Source organism: Capricornis sumatraensis, chromosome 1 (assembly GCF_032405125.1).
Source record: "Capricornis sumatraensis isolate serow.1 chromosome 1, serow.2, whole genome shotgun sequence".
Lineage (NCBI taxonomy): Eukaryota > Metazoa > Chordata > Mammalia > Artiodactyla > Bovidae > Capricornis > Capricornis sumatraensis.
Window position 1 is genome coordinate 8,860,172 of NC_091069.1, and position 26,150 is coordinate 8,886,321.

Consider the following 26,150-nt stretch of genomic DNA (forward strand, 5'->3'; position numbering starts at 1 on the left):
GTATTAAACACTGAGCAAAATTTGAAAGTATTTATTTGTGTTTAAATATTTATTTATTTGGCTGTTCCAGGTTTTAGTTGTGGCATGTGGGGTCTAGTTCCCTGACCAGGGATCAAACCCGGACCCCCTGCATTGAGAGCGAAGAGTCTCAGCCACTGGACCACCAGGGAAGTCCTGAAAGTATTTTTATAGTGCACCAGGGACCTATATCCCACCAGCTGAAGACCACTGGAGTCACAGAACAAAGACCCCAGGGTTCCAGAAGAAGGTGCAGGAGCCAGAGATTGTGAGCTGACTTGACAGTGCAGTGGCAGGAGGGAGGGTCACCCCCAAGGAGGACGTGGGGGCACACAGGAACGGGAGACTTGTGTGGCCACCAGCAACCTGGCATGAGCTGCCCAGGCCTGTGAGGGAGGGAGTGGAACGTTTGCAGTTCTAGTTTTGAAACTAGAGAGCACACTGGTGCCAAAAATCCCTGGAGTGGCTGTTTCCAGGGTTGATTTTGTCTGGAAAAACTTGGAGGACTTGTCTGATATTCTTATTATAGTGTGTGTTTAGCTAGTTGATTTGGAAGACTTTTGGACCCCAATTAACACAGGGCTCAGTGCTTAAGGCAGTCACCAAATAGCTGGGCAGGGGATGCTAATTCTCCCCAGGTGTAGTTGATCCTAGGAAAATAGGTCATAGAAGCCCTGATCAAAAAGTAGGGGAGGGAGGAGACAAGGGTCAAAACCATTCTGTGAACTAGGTTACCCTCAATGGGGGACAGAGGATGTGCTGTTAAGAGCTAGAAGCTGAACACAGGAAATATTTTTTTATGCTCTACCTTACTTTTTAGAAAAGATTTAAAGCATCTTACTGAGATATATCTCACTCAAAGGAGAAAATTAGATACAAAACAAATTTAGAACAAGGGAAAATTAGGTGTGGGTAAATAAACTGAAAACAAGAGAACAAGATTAGGCTGCCTGTTATAGAGTCCTGTAAGGCTGTTCAAGGCAAGCCATAAATAGGGTCCTGAGTGTCCTAGAGGCCAGAGCAAAGAGGAAAAAGCCCATTGAAAGGATTTCCACTGCATATAAGGTTAACAACGAAGCTGCTTTTTGGTCCTGAGAAAATTCTTCTCACAGGCTGTCTTAAAGGAGACACTACGACAGACTGAGAAATCCTCAAGAGCTTCCTTGCAAGCGACACACCATCCAGAGTCACATGGCTCTTTTCTGATCTGCCCATCAGTGCAAGCTAAAGGCATAACACACGGGCACAGATCAAGAAAAACTCTTGCTTTTCTAAGAGGGGCCAAGAAAAGTGGTCCCTCTAAAGTGCGGGCCAAGTGTTTGCACCTACGTTATGGTTGGGCCTAAACCAGGAATTAAATTTAAAACATTTCACATGGACATTTCTTAGGTAATTTTTTTGAACATTCTTCTTAAAATCAAATTTTGTTAAGATTTGGACCTAAGAGAGTTTGAAATTATATATTTCAGCTAAGACTTAAAGCAGAGCTACTCTATGCTGTTGATTAAGGACAGAGATGGGTTTCCCAGGTGGTGCTAGTGGTAAAGAACCTACCTGCCAATGCAGGAGATGTCATGGGTTTGATCCCTGAGGCAGGAAGATCCCCTTTAGGAGGGCATGGCAACCTACTCTGGTATTCTCGACTGGAGAATCCCATGGACAGAGGAGCCTGGGGGGCTGAAGTTCACAGGGTCGTACAGAGTCGGACACGACTGAAGTGACTTAGCACGCACGCATCCAAGAGCAGAGATGTTTGCTCTAACAATCAACCCAATTTCCTTAGAAAACAGCCTAGGCTCATAGGCTGAGAGATTAAGTACAGGGGCTCTTAGAGTCAGACAGATCTGGGCTTAAGTGTTACCTCTACTAGCTGTGGTATCTCTCTGAGATCATCTGATAAATGGGAGTCCATTCATGTCCACCAACATTTTCTGAGCAGCCACAGTGTGTGATGAAATAAAAAACTGCTGATGGTTGTTTGGGAGAATAGGTAAATACATCTAAAGTATTTAGCTCATTGACTGGTACATAGTAAACATTCAATAAACAGCAAAACTAACAAACATCATAAAATTTCTAGTTCCATTCTAACACATAAACATGACTAAGGTCTCAAAGTTCTGCATTACTAAAAATGGTTGCAATAATTTTAGTCTGGAAAATGTTCAATGTAAGCATTACCAATCATCCACAAAGGCATCAAAATATCAAAAAGAGCACCATAGTTTCTAACCACATTAACTCACTGATGCACACATGTGTGCAAAGTTGCTTCTCACTCTTTGCAACCCCATGAACTGTAGCTCACCAGGCTCCTTTGTCCATGGTATTCTTGAGGCAAGAATACTGGAGTGGGCGCCACATCCTCCTCCAGGGGATCTTCCTGACTCAGGGATCGAACCTGAGTCTATTATGTCTCCTACACTGGCAGGCAGGTTCTTTACACTAGCACCACCTGGGAAGCCCCAACTCATTGATAATTCCAAGATAAATGTTATGTCTTGTGGTACCTACATGAGTCAACCTGTTATCAAAGCCTTAGATATAAGCCAGTTAAATAATAGGGAACATCTGCCAAAATTATGATTCTAGTTGTAGAAGACAGAAGTCATGATGTTTTGATGTTCCTAGGGGAGATATTCTGGTACCTTCACTCATTTCTCAATTCGGTGATACTACATAGAATATAATTCTCCCATAAAATGCCTCTGAAAACAAAAAGCCTACTCAACCCTGAATAGAGAACAAAACTCTGCTGTATTAGGGATGCTGGGCAGGCAGCTAAATCGCTCATTAGCCAAGAATCATCTAAAGCGCAACAGTCCCACAGGCGTAATTCAAGTTCGTGCCTGAGCAAAAATACAAATGACTATATATCAGACTTCAAAAGCTGTCACACAGTCAAAACCTCAGATATTAAAATCTGCAGATGCCAATCAAGTTCATGACAAACCTTTCTTCTGGCTGCACTCAGTATAGCCAGGTATCCTTTGAGGCCACTCTGAGTTCAAAACAACAAAACCATGCTATCCTCATTGAGAGACATTTATACATTTCTTTCTGATATACCAGGGGAGCAGGCAGCTGGTCCAAATGCAGGCTTGACTCATTTGAGTGCAAGTTTAAAAAGGAATGGACAATATGCATGCGTGCTAAGTTGCCTCAGTCATGTCTGACTCTTTGTGACCCCATGGGCTGTAACCCACCAGTCTCCTCTGACCATGGGATTCTCCAGGCTAGAATACTGGAGTGGGTTGTCATGCCCTCCTCCAAAGGGTCTTTCTGACCCAAGGATCAAACCCGAGTCTCTTACGTCTCCTGCACTGGCAGGCCGGTTCTTTACCACTAGCGCCACCTGGGAAGCCCAATGGACAATATACCCTCCTGTTTTATCCTGGATTTGAAATTACCTGCAGATTGTGGCTTCCCTAGAATTACTCAGATGTAGGCTTATGTGAGGATCAGCAGCTGGGCTTGGAAAGGAGAGGCCCATACGGTGCCTATACCATTCATCATTTGTAACACATCAGTTTCTTACCCCTTGGGTCAAAGGCCAAGAAAAGATCAATAAAAGCTACAAATAATCTTATGCTTTTCCTGACAGATTTTGATATGAAGCGATGAAGAATGGTCAATGGGGTAATAGCTGTGCCTTGCTTAGAATGCTGCCACGAGAGACCAGACTTTCAATTCATCAAGAAGAAAAACGGCAAACATTTCAGACAGAATGCACTGCAAACTGATGAGTCTAACTATATTGGGGAGGGGGGAAATCATAGAAGCTTGTTTTTCCTTTTCTTTCTTTACTTTTGATGGGTTAGACTATTCTCTAATTCCAACCAAACTGAACCATTCATTCATTCAATTAATTTTTACTAAGTAACTAAAGCTAAGCACTGTGGTTGGTATGAGGGACACAGTGGTAAATCAAGAGCCTTGATTCCTGTTTTTAGAGGGTTTATAATTCATATCATTTTTTATGGAATTTTAAAAAGTGCCAGGGATAACAGTCCACCTGCAGAAGATGACATTTTAACCAGGTGCTTTTAGATGGAGCTTTTAAATCATCTACTCTATGAGGAAATATTATAGACATATTGGAGGCTTCCTTCTCAGCTCATGCTCTTTGAAACTGACTCTTCCCATATCCTTTCCAAAGAGAATCTGCCCACAAACTTTGCTGAGGGGGTCTAGGAGGCCACATTTATACTACATGACACCCCCCCCACCACCACCCTACCTTGAACTCAACTGTTTGAATCAAGGATAGATAACTGGACCTGCGGAATCAATACATAACATTCGTTTTGGAATTTGAAATTAGGGTCCGATGAATAGACTACAGTGGACACAGGGACTGCAACACTAGGGGTGGGGTGGGGGACTAGAAGTCAATTTAGTAATTAAAAAAAAACTGAATGAGAATTTAGTATATGCCAGGGCCTAGAAATCTCAAGAAAGACACAGTTTCCACCCTCCCCTCTAGTGGATGAGAGGATAGTTAGTAAACAAATATTGATTGTGATAAACACCATTAAGTAAATAAGAAGGATGCTGAGTTAGAGACCTCCATAATGAGGAGGATGATTTCAGCAAGGGTGATTGGGGAGGCCTCCCTGAGAAGATGGCATTTAAGCTGAGATCAGCGGTGAGCAACGCTGGGAAAGCCCATTCCAGGAAGAGGGAAGAGCGCATGCAAAGGACAGGTGGGAACTCAAATTGTTCTAGAGGGGAAAATTAGGCCACCGAAGCACAGTGAGTGAGCAGCTTGTGGGAAGGTGGGAGAGGAAGGCAGAACAGGGACCATGAAGGATCTCTTTGGGCTTTGTAAAGGGTCTGGGCTTGCACTGCAATGGGCCACAGAAGAGATTTATAAAAAAAAAGATACTATGTTGTCAACATTTTAAAACATCACTTAAGCACATATCTGTATACCAATGTCGACAGTAACATTATTCATAAGAGCTAATCAATAGGGGAATGGAAAAACAAAATGTGGTATATACACATGATGGAATATTATTCAGCTAGAAAAAGGAATGGAATTCTGATATATGTGACAACATGGATAAATCCCCAAAATATTGAAATAAATCAGACAAAAAAGGGCAAAAGGTGTATAATTCCACATAGAATAGGTAAATTCATTGAGACAGAAGATAAAACAGAGGTTGCAAGGGAGCAGGGGGGGTGGGAAGTCATTGTTTAATGGGTACAATGTCTATCTGGAATAATGAGAAATGTTCTGAAAGTAGATAGTGCTGATGGTTGCATAACCCAGCGAATATACATAATGGGCCTGAATTGTACACTTAAAAATGGTAAATTTTATTTTGTGAATATTTCACCATGATAAAAAGAAGTATTAAAACAAACAAACAAACACCGCTGCTGGGAGAAAATGGACTGGAGAGAGGCAACTGTGCTGTTGCAGAAGCTGGCGTGCAGAGAGGAGACTGGTACTGACATGCAGAGCAAAGTGAAACAGAGAAACCACAGGGGCCGAGAGAAACAAGAAGAGCTGCCTGATGGCTTCCCAGTCACATGCAGCCCAGGTGTGATTCCTGCAGTGCATTCCAGCGAAATTCTCCCACACCCTTTCTGTGAATTACGTTATATTGGAGCTGGACTGAGTGGATCTCCATCCCTTGCAAGGAAACCATCCCTGATTCAGGCAGGGAACACAGCTAAGATGCAGCCTGGAGACTCAAAGTTTGAGGCCGCTGGATTCTAAAGCCAGACTACCTCCAGCTCCAGGAGAGCAGAGCAGTTGGCTTTTTCCTCCCCGCTCAGTGTCGGGCACCGTGCCTGCCCCATGGTGGGAGCCTTCGACCCACAGCTGTTGAATTAGGGCTGAGAAACTCACCTGTGCGTCTGTAGAGTAGGCGTCTGAGTGCCATGGTCTCTCACCAAATGTATACTCAACTGAAGCCTAGGGAACCAAGCCCCTGCATTCCCCTCATTGCTGATCTGAATGGTCAGTTTCACCCTTCACAAGGACTTCTACCTAATTCACTGAACATCAGAAGAAGTTTATGCTAAAATTTTGATTTTACAGAATCCCAAGGACCTCTCTACAAACACCCAAGATCTACTGGGTTCCCAACAATATTCATCAAATCAAGTGTAAGAAAAATTGAACTGGCTTTCTCACGAACATAGGACACATTATATGGTTTTTAATTTGATAATACTCTGTGTTCATAGATGGGAGAAAACATCTCCTTCCTTAAAACGCTGGAGTCAGAATCTCAAGAGATCCTCACACGGCAAAACTGGAACTTGCTCACTGCATCATTCCCAACCCTTGTAACCTCTGGTGGTGGTGTTCAGTCTCTCAGTCGTGTCCGACTCTTTGCGACCCCATGGACTGCAGCACGCCAGGCCTCCCTGTCCCTCATCTCCTGAAGTTTTGCGACCTCTAGCACATGTCATTTCCAACTTGGGAAAACTAGAAATGACCTGATTTTACATAAGGAGGAAAACTGTTCCACAGATCATTGTTGATCACCTTACTGGTCTATCTATCACACATGGATTAAAATGTTAACTACATAACAAGAAGATACTTACAAAACGCAGTTAAATGAAAAAGGAGGCATGCGAAAATAAATATATAATTTGATTACAACCATGTAGAAATGGCACTTATAGCTATACAAGTTGGAAGGTATCAAAAGCAGATGAAAATATTTGCTGCAAGGTGGTGAAATTATACATAGAATTTTAAACTGTATTTAAAATTTACTTTAAAATATTTACAAAGTCAGTTATAAACACACACACACACACACACACACACACACAAACTGAGCTGGTCAGTGAGCTGCCTTATCAAGCTGGGGATAACTGATGACCAGTCGGGGATTCTGTAAAGCAGGGTTTTTCCAAGGGTGGTTCTGGCAACAGTGGCATCAACCTTACCTGGGAACTTGTTAGAAATGCAAACTCTGAGTTAATCCCAACTTACTGAATTTGAAACTCTGGGGATAGCATCCAGCAATTTGTTTTAATAAGTTCACCAGGTGATTCTGATGCCTGTTCAAGCTAGAAAGCACTTCTCTCATGTATGTTCCCAGTCTGATATTCTGTGATTTCCACAAGTCTATAAAGGGTCCATCCTACACACCTATGTTGTCTCCCCCAAACAACACTCTATTTATAAGAGCTCCATACTACTTACTAGATCAGGTTCAAAGTCTTCACCTGAGAGTCAACATCCTACTTGTGCTATCAAATTTCATCTTTCCCACTATGGTTAGTTAACAGGGACTGTGCTTCTGTGCATCATCTCATACAGTCCTCCTGACAACCCTATAAAATAGATAATACTAATAAACCCCATTTCATAGATAAGAAAACTGAGGCCAATCATACAACTAGTAAATGCTGGAACAAGAATGACTTCCAAGCACAAATTCTTAGGCACCACTGAGGTTCAGCGATGTTTACAGAGATAATAAGTAAGGGAACTTAAGTAATACAGAGATAATAAGTAAGGAAGCCAGGCCTGTCTGATTTCAAAGCCTACCCACTGTGTAACCACTGAGCTCTTTAGCCCTGTACTCTCTGCTGGGCAGGACCATGTGCTCATTGCCCTTCAAATCATCGTTGCCAAGAATCATGCTGTTTGCAAATATCCTCTGTCTATCTTCCTTGTCGCCAACTCACATCCCACAGCCTCCAGAAGGCCTTCCAGGCTGCTTCCCTGAGATGCCTAGCCAGAAGGGGTTGCTCCCTCCTTCTCCCAACCCCCACCAGGGCCTGTCTGTGCACTTCTCACAATATTTACCAGTTCTGAATTAGCTATGCACACGCTTCTTCAGTAGAGGTGGTGGTCTGAGTTGGCATGGTATCACCAGTGACTGACATAGAACACACACTAACCAAGTCAACCAGGGTGTCTTTTATGTGACTAAATGCATTCTTTAGGTATATTATGTATCTTATCTGCCCAGCAGGAGGACAGCAGGAGCCTTAAAAACAAGGACTTAATCTTTTACTTAATGCATATTTCCAAGAATATACCTGGGCCAGGTACACAGTCAAACCTGTAATATATACTTGAATTCAAGTAGAATGCTACTTGTACATGATTCCAGTACATAAATTTTTCTACTTTTTAAACCCTGCAATCAATGCAGCTTATATTAATACTTTACAAATGGATCCCATTAACTGAGTTTTTGTAAATAGAAATAATAAATTTAATGTTTTTAATAGTTAAATATTAACCAAGAAAATTTTATGAGCATATTTTCCTAAAAATTAGTTCAAATTTCCATGCAACTGGGGAAAAAACTCACAATTCTGTCTTTTAAAAAACTGAGGCTATGATAAAAAGAAAAAAACGAGGCTATGATATATCTTCACTATTCCTCTTTTAAAATGAAAGCATACCCTTTAAAAAAATCATAACACAAACCCCAATCTCTCTCATTAAGAAAAATATGAATATTTTCAACCCAGATATCTATTACCTATCACAGTCATTTATCTAGCCCACCACATATACTTGTAACAGGGGGGAGAAAAAGAGCTCACAGATATTCTAACTCCTATCACATATCCAGAGATGAAGGGTACAGAAAAATTGGAATATGTATTACAATAATATTTAAACCTCAAAAACTAGATTTAGAAACTTTTAGGAACAAGATAACATAAAAGCTAAATGCTACCTTTCCTAATACATAAATCATTTTATTTAATTACATAACACCATGAACAGAGAAAAATACCAAGCCACAACATATTTTTAACACACTGAAAGGCACAGATTAAAAGTACGTAACAGTAAAAACACAACAGATAAAGATGATCAAATTATTATTACAGCCTTTCAATAGTCATTCATTCCCATACAGTCCTTATACTGTACCCACATGGTCTAACAGTAAATATACAACAAAAGATCTGAAGAGCTTGGCGATCCTCTCTAAATCGAAATCAATGTACTACCACTGAACAGACAGTGTAAACTTACCAGCTCCACAGATCCATAATGTTTCCTACTGAAATCCCCACGTCTACAGCCTAGGTCTTCCGAGACAGAGCTGGAACAAAAATGCTTCATCAGTATTATACATAGCGATCTGGCCACAAACCTTCTGCAAAAATCCACTACCATTTGCAAAAAGGGCTGCTATGGAACAGGCTTGCCCAGCTCCTCACTGCAGGGGAGCCTCCTTGCAACAGACACAGTCCTCAGCAGCCATTGCAGAGCCCGGCTTTCATGGAGCCCTCAGTAAGAAGAAAAACACCCGAGTCATCCTTGGAGGTATAGGCAATGATTGAATTAAATATTTAGTCATTTGGAATCGATTGACATTTCCCAGGCTACTGGTGGTTTATAATTTCATTTCTGTATAACCAGAGGGGAGAGAAACCCTGCAGTAAACTTGAGGCAAGGGACAAAGCTTGCAATTATCTTTCGTTTAAAGAGAGCCTCTTTGTCCCAAATATTCTGCATAAAAATAACCAGCATTATGGGATGCTAGCTAGGAGACATAAACTTTAAATAGGAGGAAAAAAAAAAAACTTCAAAATCCTGGTAGGCCCCACCCCCTCCCCTTTTATTTATGACAACATCACAATATGGAAAAAAGACTAGGACTAACAGAAAAATCTCAAAATCTAACTTCCAATTATATATAGCTTTTTTGATGGGGCAGTAGCTAATACTTTCCTACTCCCTCCCCTTAAGAAATGCTTAAATCAGATAAGAAAAATCACATGCGTCTTTGAGGAAAAACAATTAAAACCAGGGGAAAATTGTTACTGCATTTGCATCTTGAATGCACAGTTACACACTCAAAAGACACATATCTTATTGAATAGTTGGTACAGAGAGGGCCCTGAGCAGTACTCATGAAACCACCAGAGATCCACAAATACAAACAGTTTTAATAAGTTCTGTTCTAAAATGTCATGCAAATAACTCTAATAAAACAGAAAATAAAATTTCCCAGGAATGACACATTTAATATATCCCAAATATTTGGGAGTTAACATGCAAAGAAAGGTGCATTTAGTACCTTTTCATCCTTCCTTAAAAGGTAGGCTACATTTTCTAAGTTACAGCCCTTCTGGCATGTTCAGAAAGAGATTGACTCTAATGCTTCACAGCCACAGAACTGACTCTCTGCCAGGACACTGTTTGATAGGCTCCAAGAAGGACAGCATGAGAGAAATGAGATTAGAGAGTCTAATGGTATTCTGCTTCCTCCATTTCACAGGGATGGCTGAGTTCATCGTATAGGAGAGATTTAACCTTTTGTAGTCCTCACTGCCTTAGAAGAAACCGTGCAACACATTAATGAAGGCAGCTTGGAAGGGTATCCTGGATACTTACCTAGGCTACCTTCCTGCTGCCAGTGATATGACTTTCTACCGAAAAATCTCTGAAAGAGGTATAAAAGCTTCCCTCTGTGGCCAGCTCCACGGTTAGCTATGTCCTCTACGCCCATTTTCTTAGCCCTTTTTGAAAACCCTCCTGGAGAATATTGCTGTTGCCTTACATAACAGTTTCAAGATCCTTCTCCAGCGGCCCTGAGTTACCAAAAGCAAGTGGGCTCCTGTGCGGGGTGCATCCACGCTCTTGAACAGGGGTTGGGCACAGAGCTGATGCTCAATGGTGGCTGACTGAGAGCTGTCTGCCTGGACCTCAGCCAACATCTTCAGTTAAGTTGGGCCCACGACTCACTCATCAACAGAAGCAGCAGCAGTGGTTTCTCACCCAAATGGCCAAAAACATGAAAAAGAGCAAGGATGTGGGGATCTGGGCCCCTCCTTGTGCCGCCCTCAGCACCACAGAGGGGGTTCCGAGACAGTGCCAGCTCCCTAACTTTGCCAATGCCAACACCCAGAGACAAACACAAAACAGGGTGATGACCCTACATCTGGAGCAACCACCTCCTTAGAAGCCTCAGAGAGGGCAGACGATGTCCTAGGAAAACAACTGAGAGACATTAACAGAATATCTGCTCTGGGCTGCCCTTTTGCCCTTCTAATTACATTTCATCCAGTACACTGCAGAGAGGGTGCTTGCTGATGACGGGGCCATGCACAACTGTAAGGGAGGCATTTCTAGGGCTACAGGAGGCACTCAAACCAGCTGTAGTAGAAAACCCACCCTCTTCCCTAACTCCCTGGCCCCTTGGCATCCAGCACAAGGGTTGTGTTTAGGGGGACCACCCAGAGCTCTAAGAAGAGCTTGGTCCTCCCCCAGGTCCCCAGAGTCTGGCCCACTGCTAGGCACAGAATGGACACGCAGTAAACGTTTGCTGTTTACTTCGCTCATCTTTTGGATCTCACTAGCTGTTGCCTGATAGTGCCCTCAGTGATCACTGAGGCAGGCCACCTATTGACCTTCTCCCTGATAAGCCCCTGGACGTCACTCCATCAGTCCAGACAGTCCTGACCCAAGAGGCAGATAGGGCCACATGCATGCCAAAACCTCCTTCCTTTCCTCTGGGACTTGTCGCTGGACTTCATCTCCTAGCCCCTCTTTCAGGGAGTGTGACCATGTGACTGATTTCTGGCCAAGAGAATACAGACCCAAGTGATGTGCCTATGGGCTCCCATGGGAAGCCTGCCTGCCTTCCCCGTGGCCAGCAAGAGAGGACCACAAGGACCCAGAGGAAGGCAGAGGTTCAAGATGGAAAAAAGCCAGGTCTCTGAATGACCAAATGGAAGGTCATGCCTCCAAGAACATCTGTATTAGAATGTGATGTGAGCAAGAAACAAACATTTAGTTGTGTTCATCACGCACAGTTTGGGGTTTACCCGGTGAAGCCTCTGTGCTACCTGGACTATTACAGAAGTCGGTATCTTGCACTGGGGGTGCTACCATGGCAAAAACCTAAAATATGTGGTGCAGGCTTCATAGGCAGGCAGCAGCCTGGGAGGAAATGGTCTCAGAGCCTAGAGAGATGGAGATCTCCGTTATACAGTAGCAAACTAGGTGATAAAACTCGCACCTACAATAACTGAGGAGGTGGATCTGTGCCTTCTGAGCCTGCAGCCCTAAGGAATGTGGCTGGACAGGTCAGAGTGAGGCCATGGGCTGGCTCCTACTGACTGACCTTAACAAGGCTTTTTACAAGGAAGAGATGAGCCCAGGTTAGAAGTGGATAGATTTCAAGCAAAGATAGAAGGGACTAGAGAAAGTCTTGAGACCAAGGGCCTCACAGCCTTGAGAAATTGCTGTTTCAGGACCCCACACAATGAGAATTCTGGCCAGTAAAATATGGGTAGAAATGCAGGGCACCTCTTCCAGACCAGGCCCATACAGGTTTCCCATGAATAATCCTGGCTCTCTTTCCTCGTCCACTGGCTCTGAGGATGGCTGTGAGAACCAAGAAGGATGAAGCTACACTATGAAGGTGCCCAGATCCCTAAATGAAGAACACAGAAGAACCCAAGTAGGCACACTCTAACTGGGCTGTGAGATGAGAGGACAGAACTTGTACTGCTTTAAGTCACGAAGGTTCAAGGTTTATCTGGTACAACAGGTGATTTTATCTTCATGGATATAGCTCTCCACAGGTAACAGAAAGTACTGTAAGAATAAGTCCCACAGAATGTAAACTGATAGAGCCATTATGGAGAACAGTAGGGAGATTCCTTAAAAAATTAGGAATAAATCTACCATATGACCCAGAAATCTCTCTAATGGACATAGATCCTGAGAAAGCCACAGTACTACATGACACATTTACCCCATTGTTCACTGTAGCACTATTTACAATAGCCAGGACATGGAAGCAACCTAGATGTCCATCTACAAATGAATGCTTAAAGAAGGTATGTACATATATACAATGGAATATTACTCAGCCATGAAAAAGAATGAATTTGAGTCAGTTCTAGTGAAGTGAATGAACCTAGAACATGTTATACAGATTGAAGTAAGTCAGAAAGAGAAAAATGAATATCATATATTAATGCATATATATGGAACCTAGAAAAATGGTACTGATGAACCTTTTTGCAGGGAAGAGATGGCGATACAGAGACACAGATGTAGGGAATGGACTTGTGGACAAGTGGGGGAAGGAGAAAGTGGGACGAATGGAGAAAGTAGCATCAACATATATACACTATCCTGTGTAAAATAGATTGCTGGTAAGAAGTTGCAATGTAATGCATGGAGCCCAGCCTGGCACTCTGTGATGACCTAAAGGAGTGGGATAGGGGAGGGGAGGGAGGCGTAAGAGAGAGGGGATATATGTATAATTATGGCTGATTCGCACTGTCATATGGCAGAAACCAACACAACATTGTAAAGCAATTTTCCTCCAATTAAAAGAAAAAGAAGTCCCACAAAAAAGGGGTCATCAGAGGGCTGGTGGGCCAACAACTATTGAGGTCAGTACACTGTGGCCTCCCCTGCCTGTTTTTGAACACTAAGCTTTATTGGGATGCAGTCACACCCTCTGGTGACAGGCTGTCTGTGGTTGTTTCCATGTTTCAGTGGCAGAGCTGAGGACGTGCAACAGAGACCTGCAGGGCCTGCAAAGCCCAAATCATTTACGCTCTGGCCCTTGTCAGAAAGTTTGCCCAACCCCTGCCCACAGACGCACGAATCCCTTTTGCTGGTGTCAGCTCTACCCATAAACTGTGATTAGGATGCCAATGAAAACAGCAATGTTTATTAGAGTCCATCAGAATCCCTGGGGGAGCTTTCTAGAAATGCAGATTCCCTGGCCCTTTTCCCAGAGGCTGTGATTCAACCTGACTGAGATTTTAATAAGCTGTGGTGGGAACTCTGATGCAGGTGGTTCACAGACAGTGTTTTGAAAAATACTGCTTTTCCAGATGACTCTGGAATCCCTGGGAAACCTGTTAGCCATTCTGTGGCATTTTTATAAGGAAGGACAAGGCCTTGATCAAGTTTTCCCTGAATGGGAGGAGGTGTCACATAGTGCCTCAGGGCAAGGGCCTCAGTCACAGACAGGGGTTCTTAAGCCCCCTGGGCATTAGTTCTCGTGTATAAAATGTGGCTGATCATATCACTTATTTAACAGGGTTATACAGAATAAACTAAAAAGAGCAGATAAAAGTTTATTCTAGGCATAATATCTATTACATGAAAACTACTCAATAAATGTTAGCTATTATTATTGCTCTTTTTATTAGTATGAATTCTTCTCTGGTAGTTAGAGAGTCCTGGAAAGTGGCTGCAGCCTACATGATTATTATTAATAACTTTTAAAGAACTTAAAACAAGATGCCTGTTTTTTTCCCCCTGTGGTGAAACAGGCGATCTAGGACCAAGCAGCCCCCTAGGGCAGGGCTGAGGGCAGCACCACAGCTCAGCAGACCATCGCCTACCTCAAAGTGTTGGCCTAGCAGTGCGACCTCACCTAGAAAATCCTTGGGCCTGAGAGCAGGTCACCAGAACAGGCAGGTGCAAAAGAGAACCAGTAGGTTCAAGTTCCTCACAGACAAGGTGGTCTGGCTCTAAATAGAAATTCTGTTTTAGCAAATTAACGTGTGAGGATGCTGGATCACGCTTTGCAAGCATGAACAGAGCTGAGGACCATCATGTTACATCTCTAAAGAAGGCCTGGGATGAGAGCAAAGATTTCCAGACCCACACAGAGGCTACAGAAATGACCATTATGTAAATCAGGATCCCGGAAAGCAGGACAATCCCCTGTGAAGAGTAGATGTTATGGAAACTGAAAAAAGGGGGGAAAAGAAAGCTGAAACTCGGCGATACAGTTCCTTACTCAAGTGGCCCAGAGATTAGTGATGACTCTAACAACTGGCCAGACCCCACTAATCCAGGCCTCAGTCATCTCCAGCCCTGTTGGCAGGGTTAAAGCCAACAGAAGAATGAGATTCTTCCTGGATCAGCTGAAAGAAATAGTGAAAAGCAACAGGCTTACCAACAGCAGAGCTCAATGTTAGGAGTGCCAGGGCACCACCTCCACCCCCTTGATAAACAGATAGTAATAGACAGATGGAAGGGATCCCCCTATTTGAGGGACAGAGGAGCTGAAAAATGTGCCAGCTGACAGACTGAGGCTTGGAGGGAAAGCAGGGCCTCCTAACAACAGGTACTAGAATAGCTTACTGCACATAAGGGAGCAGTTGTCTCTCCTTCTGGAGATAACGACAAAAAAAGCAGAGCTGCAATTATACATTAACTTCTAATGATGAAATGGAAGAATCTTGTCCTCTTTTGAAAAGATTTCAGACACCAGGAAGTAGGAAGTAAGCAAGAGGATTTCTGGAGTGTTAGGGTCTCAGAAAAATCTAAGTCCCTGGATTCTTGCTCCAGACAGAATCCTGTCCCCCCACTGAGCTTCTGGGTTCCCAGCATCACGTGCTCCTGATCTTAAGTTTAACATCCATTAGTGAACTCCACCAATCATAAAGTGGTCAGATATGCCTGGATCTGAATGTCAGCTCCATGGTACAACAGCTCTGTGGCCCCTGGCAAGTTAGTTATCCTCTCTGAGCCTGTTTCCTCATCTGTAATATGGGCTTAAAATAATCTGTTTCTGTGGGAGGACTAAAAGATATCATAAGGCACTTAGCACACCTGACACATAAATGAAAGCCGGCTATTTTATTCAGAGACCTTGCCTACCTTGGTCATGACCATGCCCCATGCGCCCGGTTCAGAGCAGCCTGCTCCATGAATAGTTATGAATTAATGATAGCTCTTAGGGCTTCCCTGGTGGCTCAGATGGTAAAGAATCCGCCTGCAACATGGGAAACCTGGGTTTGATCCCTGGGTTGGGAAGATCCCTTGGAGAAGGGAACGGCTACCCATTCCAGTATTCTGGCCTAGAGAATTCCACGGACAGAAGAGCCTGGTGGGCTACCAGCCACAGGGTGACAAAGACTCGGACTGAGTGACTTTCACTTCACCTCTGGTGGCCTTTGCCCTTGCTGAATGCAGATGGGTTCCTGCCCCCTTCTCCCTTTCCCTCTTCCACCATCCATCTGTCATTGGATATTCTGACATTTCTTTCAGTATATTTGATGTTACTTCCACCATTATTCAGCCATCTTTCTCACTTTAACCTTCATTTCTGTAATATTCTGAAATGCATTCCTCCTACACTATTTCTGTGCCCACTAAGTTTCTGGACATAGACAGGTGTCCCCAGAACTTACTGGATTCTCTGCTATTACTAAAGTCTTGTGGTAATTCACTGGAAGTTTCCTTTCAATAATGACCTCTACCAGTGCCCTTGGAGTTCTAACTAAAAAACAGCAACCACACCAAACACTGGTGAAGACACAGAGCAACTACACCACTCATAAACTCTGGGTGGGAATGTGCAAGGTAAGCCAAGCCTCTCTGAAATCCAGTTAGCAGTTTCTTGTAAGATTAAACATGCAGTTACCATATGACCCAGCACTTGCACTCCTGGGCATTTATCCCAGAGAATTGAAAATATATATTCAAAAATATCTATACACAAATGTTCACAGCAGCTTTATTCATGATAGCCCCAAACTGGAAAAAGCCTAGAAATCCTTGGAAGGGCCAATGGATAAAGAACCTGTGGTGCACGCACACGCTGGAATGTCCCTCAGCCCAGAAAAGGAGCACAACACTGACAGACGCAGCAACTTGGGCAATGTCCAGGGAGTCGCGCGGAGTGGAAAGGGCCAGTGCTAAAAGGTGACATACTGCTGTGATTCCATCACACAACATTCCTGAGGTGACATTCTTTAAAATTATAGAGGAGGGAGGTGGGTTATGAAAAGGTAGCATAAGAGATTCTGTGGTGATGGAGCCATTCTGTGTCATCTGTGATGATAAATAAATGAACCTACACATGATAAGATTGCATGTGACACCAGGGAAACCTAAGGCCAGCAGATTGCATCAGTGACAATTTTCTGGTTGTGACTGATCCTGCACTAATGTTATTATGCCAGATGTTACCACTGGGGGAAACTGGGGAAAGGATACCTGGAATCTCTCTGTGTTTTTCTGATAACTACGTTATAAGAATCTATGATGCTCTCAAAATAAAAAGGTTAAGTTTAAAAACACCTGCATCTGAGTTGAAATTCTTTCACTCATCCCATAAACAGTTCCTGAGCACCTAAGATGTACCAGGTATACTGAGCCAGGTGCTAAACCTAAGATGTGTGATCCCCACAGTCATAGCACTTATGGTTCAGTGGGAAAATATAAAGGACATTGGACTTCACAGAACAAAAAGTGTGCAAGCACATCACACCTGTGTGTAGCAAAGCTGGTAACTGTACAACAGTCCCCTTTGGGATGTGGGTGTGCAGAGCAGAAGCCTGAAGGCCTGTCATTCTGCTTAGCTCAAGCCCCACCATCCAGGATTTCCCTGGTGACACAGTGGATAAGAAGTTGCCTGCCAATGCAGGAGACATGAGTTTGATCCCCAAAGATTCCACATACCCCAGAGCAACTACGCCCACATACCACAACTATAGAGTAGCCCCGGCTCACTGCAACTAGAGAAAGCCTGCACAGCAACGAAGACCCAAGCACAACCAAAAATTAATTTTTTAAAAGACCCACCATCCAGAAACCTGGGAGCTGCTACCTACAAATGATTCCTACAAAGTGTAATGTCCACACGTCTGCTCCCTCCCTCTCCACTCTCTAGTGACCTTGGCTTCTTTCTTATAAGGTCAAGGCTGAAGGGATTTCCAGCTGAGTATAATTTGCTCCACAGGACACCTATACGTGCATGACCACAAAGCGTTAAACAGAAACTTGTTTAAGAAGAAAAAATCAGCAGACAACATATGTTGCTGCAGACCTGCCTTGATCACCTGCAGATTTAACTTCTTTGGGGAAATCCCTCCAAAGTCTGTCTCCCTAGGTTCTCCAAGCTTCTCTTCTGAGATTGCCAAACTGTGCCTCCAGCTGTACCCAGACTCTGAAGGCAGGCATGCTGTCCAGAGCAGCATTTCTGAGCAGTACCCCGGCTAGCAGGAATCCTAGAGAATAGGAATCTCCCATCCTCGCTACTCAGAGTGATAGTTTTCCCTGATTTGGTTAGAAATTCAGACTCTTAGGCCCCACCCCAGACCTAATGAGACAAAATCAGCATTTTAACAAGATCCCCTGAGGATTCAAATGCATGTTGAACTTTGAGAAGCACTTGATTTTGGCTCTCAAACCTAGCTGTATGTCACACTCATCTGGATTTCTTCTCCAATTTATTATGAAATAGTTTAAGATGCAGAAAAATGAGTATCATGAGCATTATAGATACAATGAAAACCCCTGTGTACCTCTCCTTGATCTCATTTTCATCTCTCTCCTTTGACACAATTCGACTAAACAATTTGGTTTATACTTCCTACTTATCTTTGACATCTGTACCATGTAGTCATAAACCATATGCAGTATTGTTTAGCATGACTTTAAATTTTACACACTTGTATATCAAACCATGACTATCTCCCTGCAACTAGCTTCTTTAACACTTTGCTTTTGAGGTTTGTAAACGTTGATAGCCGTAACTCTAGTCATCGACTCACAGTGCTGTGTAGCCTCCTGCTGTGTCAATATCCCACTGATCCCCCATTCTCCTACAACTGGACATTTCATCAGTGATCATCTCCCATACTCAGCCAGCCAAGTCCTTCCATCTTATGGGTCCTCACTATTTGATGTCCAGATCCCTATAATAGCCTCGTCAGTCTTCTGGCCACCTCAACATACAATTTTAGGGTGGAAGAGACTTCCAGAAATGTGCAGAGACTTCCAGTCCAGAGACTCAAGGATCACTTGGTGTCCAACCTGCCACCTATGGTAGTGTATTCTCTACCAGATACTTTAAATATAGCTAACAAGTCTCAATTACACGCTATTGCTGTTGTTATTGTTTAGTTTCTTAAGTTGTGTCTGACTCTTTTGCAACCCCATGGACTGGAGCCCACAAAGCTCCTCTGTCCATGGGATTTCCCAGGCAAGAATACCAAAGTGGAATGCCATTTCCTTCTCCAGGGGATCTTCCCAAGCCAGGGATCGAACCTGTGTCTCCTGCATTGCAGGAGGATTCTTTGTCACTGAGCCACCAGGGAAGCCCATTACACACTATTAGTGATAAAGAAACACAGTATGCCCGAGGCACTCCATTCTCCCTGTCAAACAGTTTTTTTCTTTTTTTTTCTATATTGAATTGAAATCCATCACACTTTAATTGCCACCAGTTGGTCCTACGTCTTCACCCTTTCACTTCTTCTTAATTTCCTTATGATCACACCTGGGTCAGTGGTCCTGTCTGGCCCACTCTCTCCCTATCTCAGCAATCCAGCCACACTGCCCTTCTTCCTTTCCTTTAGCCTGCTGAGCATCGTTCTCATCTCAGGACCTGGAAAGCTCTCTACAAACTGCCTCTTCTTCTGCTTCTTCTTCTGGACTTCATCCCTACTCCCCAGACAAGAAATTATTAATACAAAGAGGATACTGGATTAACATCTGCCACCCTTACTAGAATATAAGCATCCACAATGACAGGTTCTCTGTTGGTCTTGTTCAGTGCAAAATCCTTACATGTTACATAATACCTGGCACAGATATTAGCTCTTCAGTTCAGTTGCTCAGTCGTGTCTGACCCTTTGCAACCCCATGAATTGCAGCACACCAGGCTTCCCTGTCCATCACCATCTCCCAGAGTTCACTCAGACTCATGTCCATCGAGTCAGTGATGCCATCCAGCCATCTCATCCTCTGTCGTCCCCTTCTCCTCCTGCCCCCAATCCCTCCCAGCATCAGAGTCTTTTCCAATGAGTCAACGCTTCGCATGAGGTGGCCAAAGCACTGGAGCTTCAGCTTTAGCATCATTCCTTCCAAAGAAATCCCAGGGCTGATCTCCTTCAGAATGCACTGGTTGGATCTCCTTGCAGTCCAAGGGACTCTCAAGAGTCTTCTACAACACCACACTTCAAAAGCATCAATTCTTCGGTGCTCAGCCTTCTTCACAGTCCAACTCTCACATCCATACTTGATCACTGGAAAAACCATAGCCTTGGCTAGACGGACCTTAGTCGGCAAAGTAACGTCTCTGCTTTTGAACATACTATCTAGGTTGGTTATAACTTTTCTTCCAAGGAGTAAGCGTCTTTTAATTTCATGGCTGTAATCACCATCTGCAGTGATTTTGGAGCCCCCAAAAATAAAGTCTGACACTGTTTCCACTGTTTCCCCATCTCTTTCCCATGAAGTGATGGGACCAGATGCCATGATCTTCGTTTTCTGAATGTTGAGCTTTAAGCCAACTTTGTCGCTCTCCTCTTTCACTTTCATCAAGAGGCTTTTTAGTTCCTCTTCACTTTCCACCATAAGGGTGGTGTCATCTGCATATCTGAGGTTATTGATATTTCTCCTGGCAATCTTGATTCCAGCTTGTGTTTCTTCCAGTCCAGAGTTTCTCATGATGTACTCTGCATAGAAGTTAAATAAGCAGGGTGATAATATATAGCCTTGACGCACTCCTTTTCCTATCTGGAACCAGTCTGTTGTTCCATGTCCAGTTCTAACTGTTGCTTCCTGACCTGCATACAGATTTCTCAAGAGGCAGGTTAGGTGGTCTGGTATTCCCATCTCTTGAAGAATTTTCCACAGTTTATTGTGATACACACAGTCAAAGGCTTTGGCATAGTCAATAAAGCAGAAATAGATGTTTTTCTGGAACTCTCTTGCTTTTTCCATGATCCAGCAGATGTTGGCAATTTGATCTCTGGTTCCTCTGCCTTTTCTAAAGCCAGCTTGAACATCAGGGAGTTCACGGTTCATGTATTGCTGAAGCCTGGCTTGGAGAATTTTGAGCATTACTTTACTAGCATGTGAGATGAGTGCAATTGTGCAGTAGTTTGAGCATTCTTTGGCATTGCTTTTCTTTGGGATTGGAAGGAAAACTGACCTTTTCCAGTCCTGTGGCCACTGCTGAGTTTTCCAAACATGCTGGCATATTGAGTGCAGTACTTTCACAGCATCATCTTTCAGGATTTGAAACAGCTCAACTGGAATTCCATCACCTCCATACACCTCCTTTGTTTGTAGTGATGCTTTCTAAGGCCCACTTGACTTCACATTCCAAGATGTCTGGCTCTAGATGAGTGATCACATCATCATGATTATCTGGGTCATGAAGATCTTTTTTGTACAGTTCTTCCATGTATTCTTGCCACCTCTTCTTAATATCTTCTGCTTCTGTTAGGTCCAGACCATTTCTGTCCTTTATCGAGCCCATCTTTGCATGAAATGTTCCCTTGGTATCTCTAATTTTCTTGAAGAGATCTCTAGTCTTTCCCATTCTGTTGTTTTCCTCTATTTCTTTGCATTGATCACTGAGGAAGGCTTTCTTATCTCTCCTTGCTATTCTTTGGAACTCTGCATTCAGATGCTTATATCTTTCCTTTTCTCCTTTGCTTTTCGCCTCTCTTCTTTTCACAGCTATTTGTAAGGCCTCCCCAAACAGCCATTGTGCTTTTTTGCATTTCTTTTCCATGGGGATGGTCTTGACCCCTGTCTCCTGTACAATATCACGAACCTCATTCCATAGTTCATCAGGCACTCTATCTATCAGATCTAGGCCCTTAAATCTATTTCTCACTTCCACTGTATAATCATAAGGGATTTGATTTAGGTCATACCTGAATGGTCTAGCGGTTTTCCCTACTTTCTTCAATTTGAGTCTGAATTTGGTAATAAGGAGTTCATGATCTGAGCCACACTCCTGGTCTTGTTTTTGTTGACTGTATAGAGCTTCTCCATCTTTGGCTGCAAAGAATGTAATCAATCTGATTTTGGTGTTGACCATCTGCTGATGTCCATGTGTAGAGTCTTCTCTTGTGTTGTTGGAAGAGGGTGTTTGCTATGACCAGTGCATTTTCTTGGCAAAACTCTATTAGTCTTTGCCCTGCTTCATTCCACATTCCAAGGCCAAATTTGCCTGTTACTCCAGGTGTTTCTTGATTTCCTACGTTTGCATTCCAGTCCCCTATAATGAAAAGGACATCTTTTTTGGGTGTTAGTTCTAAAAGGTCTTGTAGGTATTCATAAAACCATTCAACTTCAGTTTCTTCAACGTTACTGGTTGGGGCATAGACTTGGATAACTGTGATATTAGCTCTTAGTGGGGTTTTATTGAATTATGAATGAATGAATGAGTGAGTGAGTGAATAATAGTCAGCCAGTCAATCCTTTGGGGCTACATAAAACAAGATCACTTCTACAGGAAAGCCCTTCCAATGTCTGAAGAAAGCCACCGGGTCCCCTAGGATTTTCCTTCTTTGCAAGGGGCTGGGAGAGACACAGGAGGGTGAGGCCAGCCATACAGATGGGTACCTAGAGAAGAGGCAGGGTAAGCACAGGGGCCGCTTCAGAGCTTTCTCAAGGATCAGGCCTGGAGAGACACTACCAGGTGCTCACAAGTCCACTGTCGGCTGCTGCTGGAAGTGAGCAGCGTTATACAGCATATTTGTGAAATTTCATTTCTGAGTCAGACCTGAAAATACTGTAAATGTTGCCTCAGGTTAATCTCAATAACTTCGCTTCAGAAGTGAATCCAATGCCAGTAATATGAGCAAACAAAGAAAATGCTGTGGGGGCCATCACAATGAATACATTGTGACATCATTAGCTAACGATGAGGCTGGCATTTCCTATGTCTCATGGTTGGCATTTTTCAATAAACAGGTAATATAATTAAGTGCAACAGATCACACTGTAACATTACAAAGTGGATCAGCTGCAAGTGTCAAACTTATCCAACTGTGAACTTAAGATTCTTGCATTTTATTACATGTAAATTATAGTACAATAAGAAATTACTTTAAAATGTTATACAGAGTAAAAAAGAAACTCTGATCCTAAATTTAAATAAGTTAACATCTGTATGTATAGAGAAATTCCAAGTGCGTAAGGGTTGCCTGATATTTACTCAGCCCTGTAATAACCCACCACTAATTTACTGCCTGATTTTCGGCAAGAAACAGCCTTTCATGGGGCCTCAGTTCTACAGCTGTAAAATGGGGCTTGACTTACGAATTAATTCAACAAATACTGATAAACATGGGACAGTTCTCATGGGGCTGTTGGATTTAAAGTAAGTCTCTTTGTGGAAATCCAGAGATAAGCTAGGCTCTCCTGTGATCTAAAATGCTCTAACTTTAAGAAATATCAGTTAGGGAGGAAAAACTTTCCCTCTACTCTTCTATGTTCTGTAGCTGATGCCTGTGAATTAAGCTGACAAAAGACAGATGAACAGAAGAAAAGGCATACAAATTTTCTTTCTAATTTTACATGCACAAGGGCTGCACAGAAAAGAAAACCCCAAATAGCAGTTAGAGACTCATATACCATTTAAACAAAGGGCGATAAATTGTGGAGAAGTGACTAGACTTAAAAAAGGGGGCCAGATCTGGGGATTCTAGGAGGGTCAGTCATGGGGAGGGAGCCACGTGAGGGAAAGCAGTGATAGATTGGGTTACTTAGAAAGGCTTTTTCATGTAGACTCACCTTAGTGCAGTCTCTGTCTCTGGTAGCAAGGGCTGTTCTCCTCCTTGGTAAAGAGAGGGGAGGGGGTACCTTCACATAGAGAAATTAATGCCCTGCTTTTAGGCAGATGGGGGTGGGCAGACGTTCTTCCTCTATCTGCCTTTTCTCAGCTGCCTTCAGCTCAAAATAATCTTTATGCCAAAGTGACATTTTTGGGGTGGTGTATCTTGATCTGCTTTATAGCCCATATCAATACGTGAAAAATTCTTAGTCTCAAATGTAAAGGTAAATGCTTGTGGAACTGACTGAATTTTCCCTGGAAATAACCTAGGAAAGGGGGAAGGCTCCTCCCACTGCTTTTTAAATGACCTCTATATTTTATTCTAATTTTTAGGACCAATTTAGATTCCTTGTTACTTAGTCAGTAAGTCATGTCTGATTCTTTGTGACCCCACAGACGGTAGCACATCAGGCTCTTCTGTTCTCCATTATCCCTGAAATTTGCTCACATTCATGCGGACAGTAGCACATCAGGCTCTTCTGTTCTCCACTATCCCTGAAATTTGCTCACATTCATGTCCATTGAGTCGCTGATGCTATCAAACCATCTCATTGTTTGCCGTCCCCTTCTTCTTTTGCTTTCAATCCTTCCCAGCATCAGGGTATTTTCCAACAAGCTGACTCTTCGCATCAGGTGGCTACTCCATACTTACTTGTGCTCTGGTTTTCTCCAGATACATTCAGACCATGTACTGGAAGAAAAGCAGCTTACTCTGTGCTTTTAAGGTCAAACTATACTTGTGAAAGAGTTTCTAAAATGTTAACTTCACCAAGGTACTCTGATCCTGAGATGGTCTACAAAAATGAGACTTTGAGACCAAGGATGAGAAAGTGGAGGGGTGGGGGGATGTTTTTCAAAGAAAGCAAAATAATAGATAGACCAAATTCACAGAAATATAGAAGGCAAAAGGATTTTAACCAAGAACATTTGTTAATATAGGAGATGACAGGAAAACAACCAGCCTCCATCCAAAGCCAAATGGGATTTATAAAGATAAGGGTTAGTTTAGGTGAATTTAGGGCACGGCAGCCTGAACTATTTCCTTCTGCTTCTTATAAGCAATGATTAAAAAGACTATCTAACACTATTTATAGTGTGCCCTCATGGTGTGCTGTACTGTACCTCGAGATGAGGTGAGCACCAAAAATGGGTTGCTGGCCCTTGAGGACTGTAAAATTTGAAAGAATAGAAAATGTGAATAGTCAAAGGAATAAAATTTTTAGTAATGGCATAACCTCCTTGAGGAAAAATGACTGCTGTTAGTGATTGTTCCTCCAGGGGATGTGGAGCTCAGTGGTGTAGCTTCTGTTCCCAGAAAAGGACCAGGACATCCTGGCAGAGTGACACCATACTTCTCCCTGACTTAGATCACACAGAGCAGCAAGGCAGCACTGAACCTTACGCCACCCTTGAAAGGTGAAGACCCACATTCCTCTCCCTTCCATTTGGGTCACTCACCTCCCTGGGGACCTCACTACTCCTGCACCTTCAAATACTGCCTCTCTGCTAACCCAAACCAAATCTCCAACTCAAAACTTTTTCTCCAACTGCAAGTTCTGACTTCCAACTGCTGGACGTGGTTCTGTGAACCTCCTGGGACCCCTAAAACATAACACGCCCCCCAGGCACCCTCACTCCCACTCCTCACTCACATCTCGGTCAGCAGCACTGCCATGTTCTTCTTAGTCACTTGAGGTTCAAGCTCAGGGTCATCACCCAGATTTTCCCCATATCCAACATCTAATCAGCCTCCAAGCCCCGGTACAGGCCTGCACAGTGTTGCTTTTGATTGGTGCATGTTTGTATGTGTGTACTTGTATTTCATTATTTAAAAAAATTTTTAGTCATGTATATTTTTGGTGTCCTTTTTAAAATTTATTTTTATTTGGAGGATAATTGCTTTACAATGTTGTGTTGGTTTCTGTCATACTACAATGTCAATCAGCCATAAGTATACATATATAAGTATACATATATCCCTTCCTCTTAATTCTCCCTGCCATTCCTCACCCCATCCTACCCATCTAGGTTGTCACCAGGAGCTTAACCTAACTCTATATGTCATTCTTTGAAGAAATAAAGCTCACTTCCTTCAAAATTCACAGAGTCCAAAGGGCCATACAAGAGAAAGTCTCTCCTCTCCTCCCTCTTGGCCCCACGCCCCCTCTCCCATTTCCTCTCCCCACCAGTAGCCTCTACTGTTTAGTGTGTGTCTGTCAGAGATGCTGTGTGCATTTACAAAAAAAGAAAAACATATATTCCCTTTTGCCTTTGGTAAATACATTAGTAGTAAGCCATTCACAATTCCATTCTTTTTGTTATTTTTTCATTTAAGGTACCTTGGCTGGCAATCTTTCCAAATCAGTACCAAAAGAGCCCCTGTAATTTTTTCTTTTGGCTACATACTATTCCATTGAGTAGACACACCATATTTTATTTAACCAGTTTCCTAGGTAAATGGTTTTAAACCTTTTGCTACTAATAATAAACTGCAATATATAACCTGGTACATGCCATTTTGCACTTGAGGATATTTCCAGAATTATACCATGTCTTGTAGTCCTTTGTCCCTCCTTCTCCTTTTCATTTCCACTTTCTCTG

General features: G+C 43.0%; 1 protein-coding gene across 1 annotated transcript in view; it reads right to left on the reverse strand.

The window, feature by feature from the left end:
- Window positions 1–9,148, reverse strand: part of GARNL3 (GTPase activating Rap/RanGAP domain like 3) — a 118,872-nt gene extending 109,724 nt beyond the window's left edge. The window contains exon 1 of the mRNA XM_068979031.1: window positions 9,005–9,148. Coding sequence (XP_068835132.1) covers window positions 9,005–9,148 — 144 coding nt within the window. The remainder of the gene's footprint in view (window positions 1–9,004) is intronic.
- Between the last annotated feature and the right edge of the window lie 17,002 nt (window positions 9,149–26,150).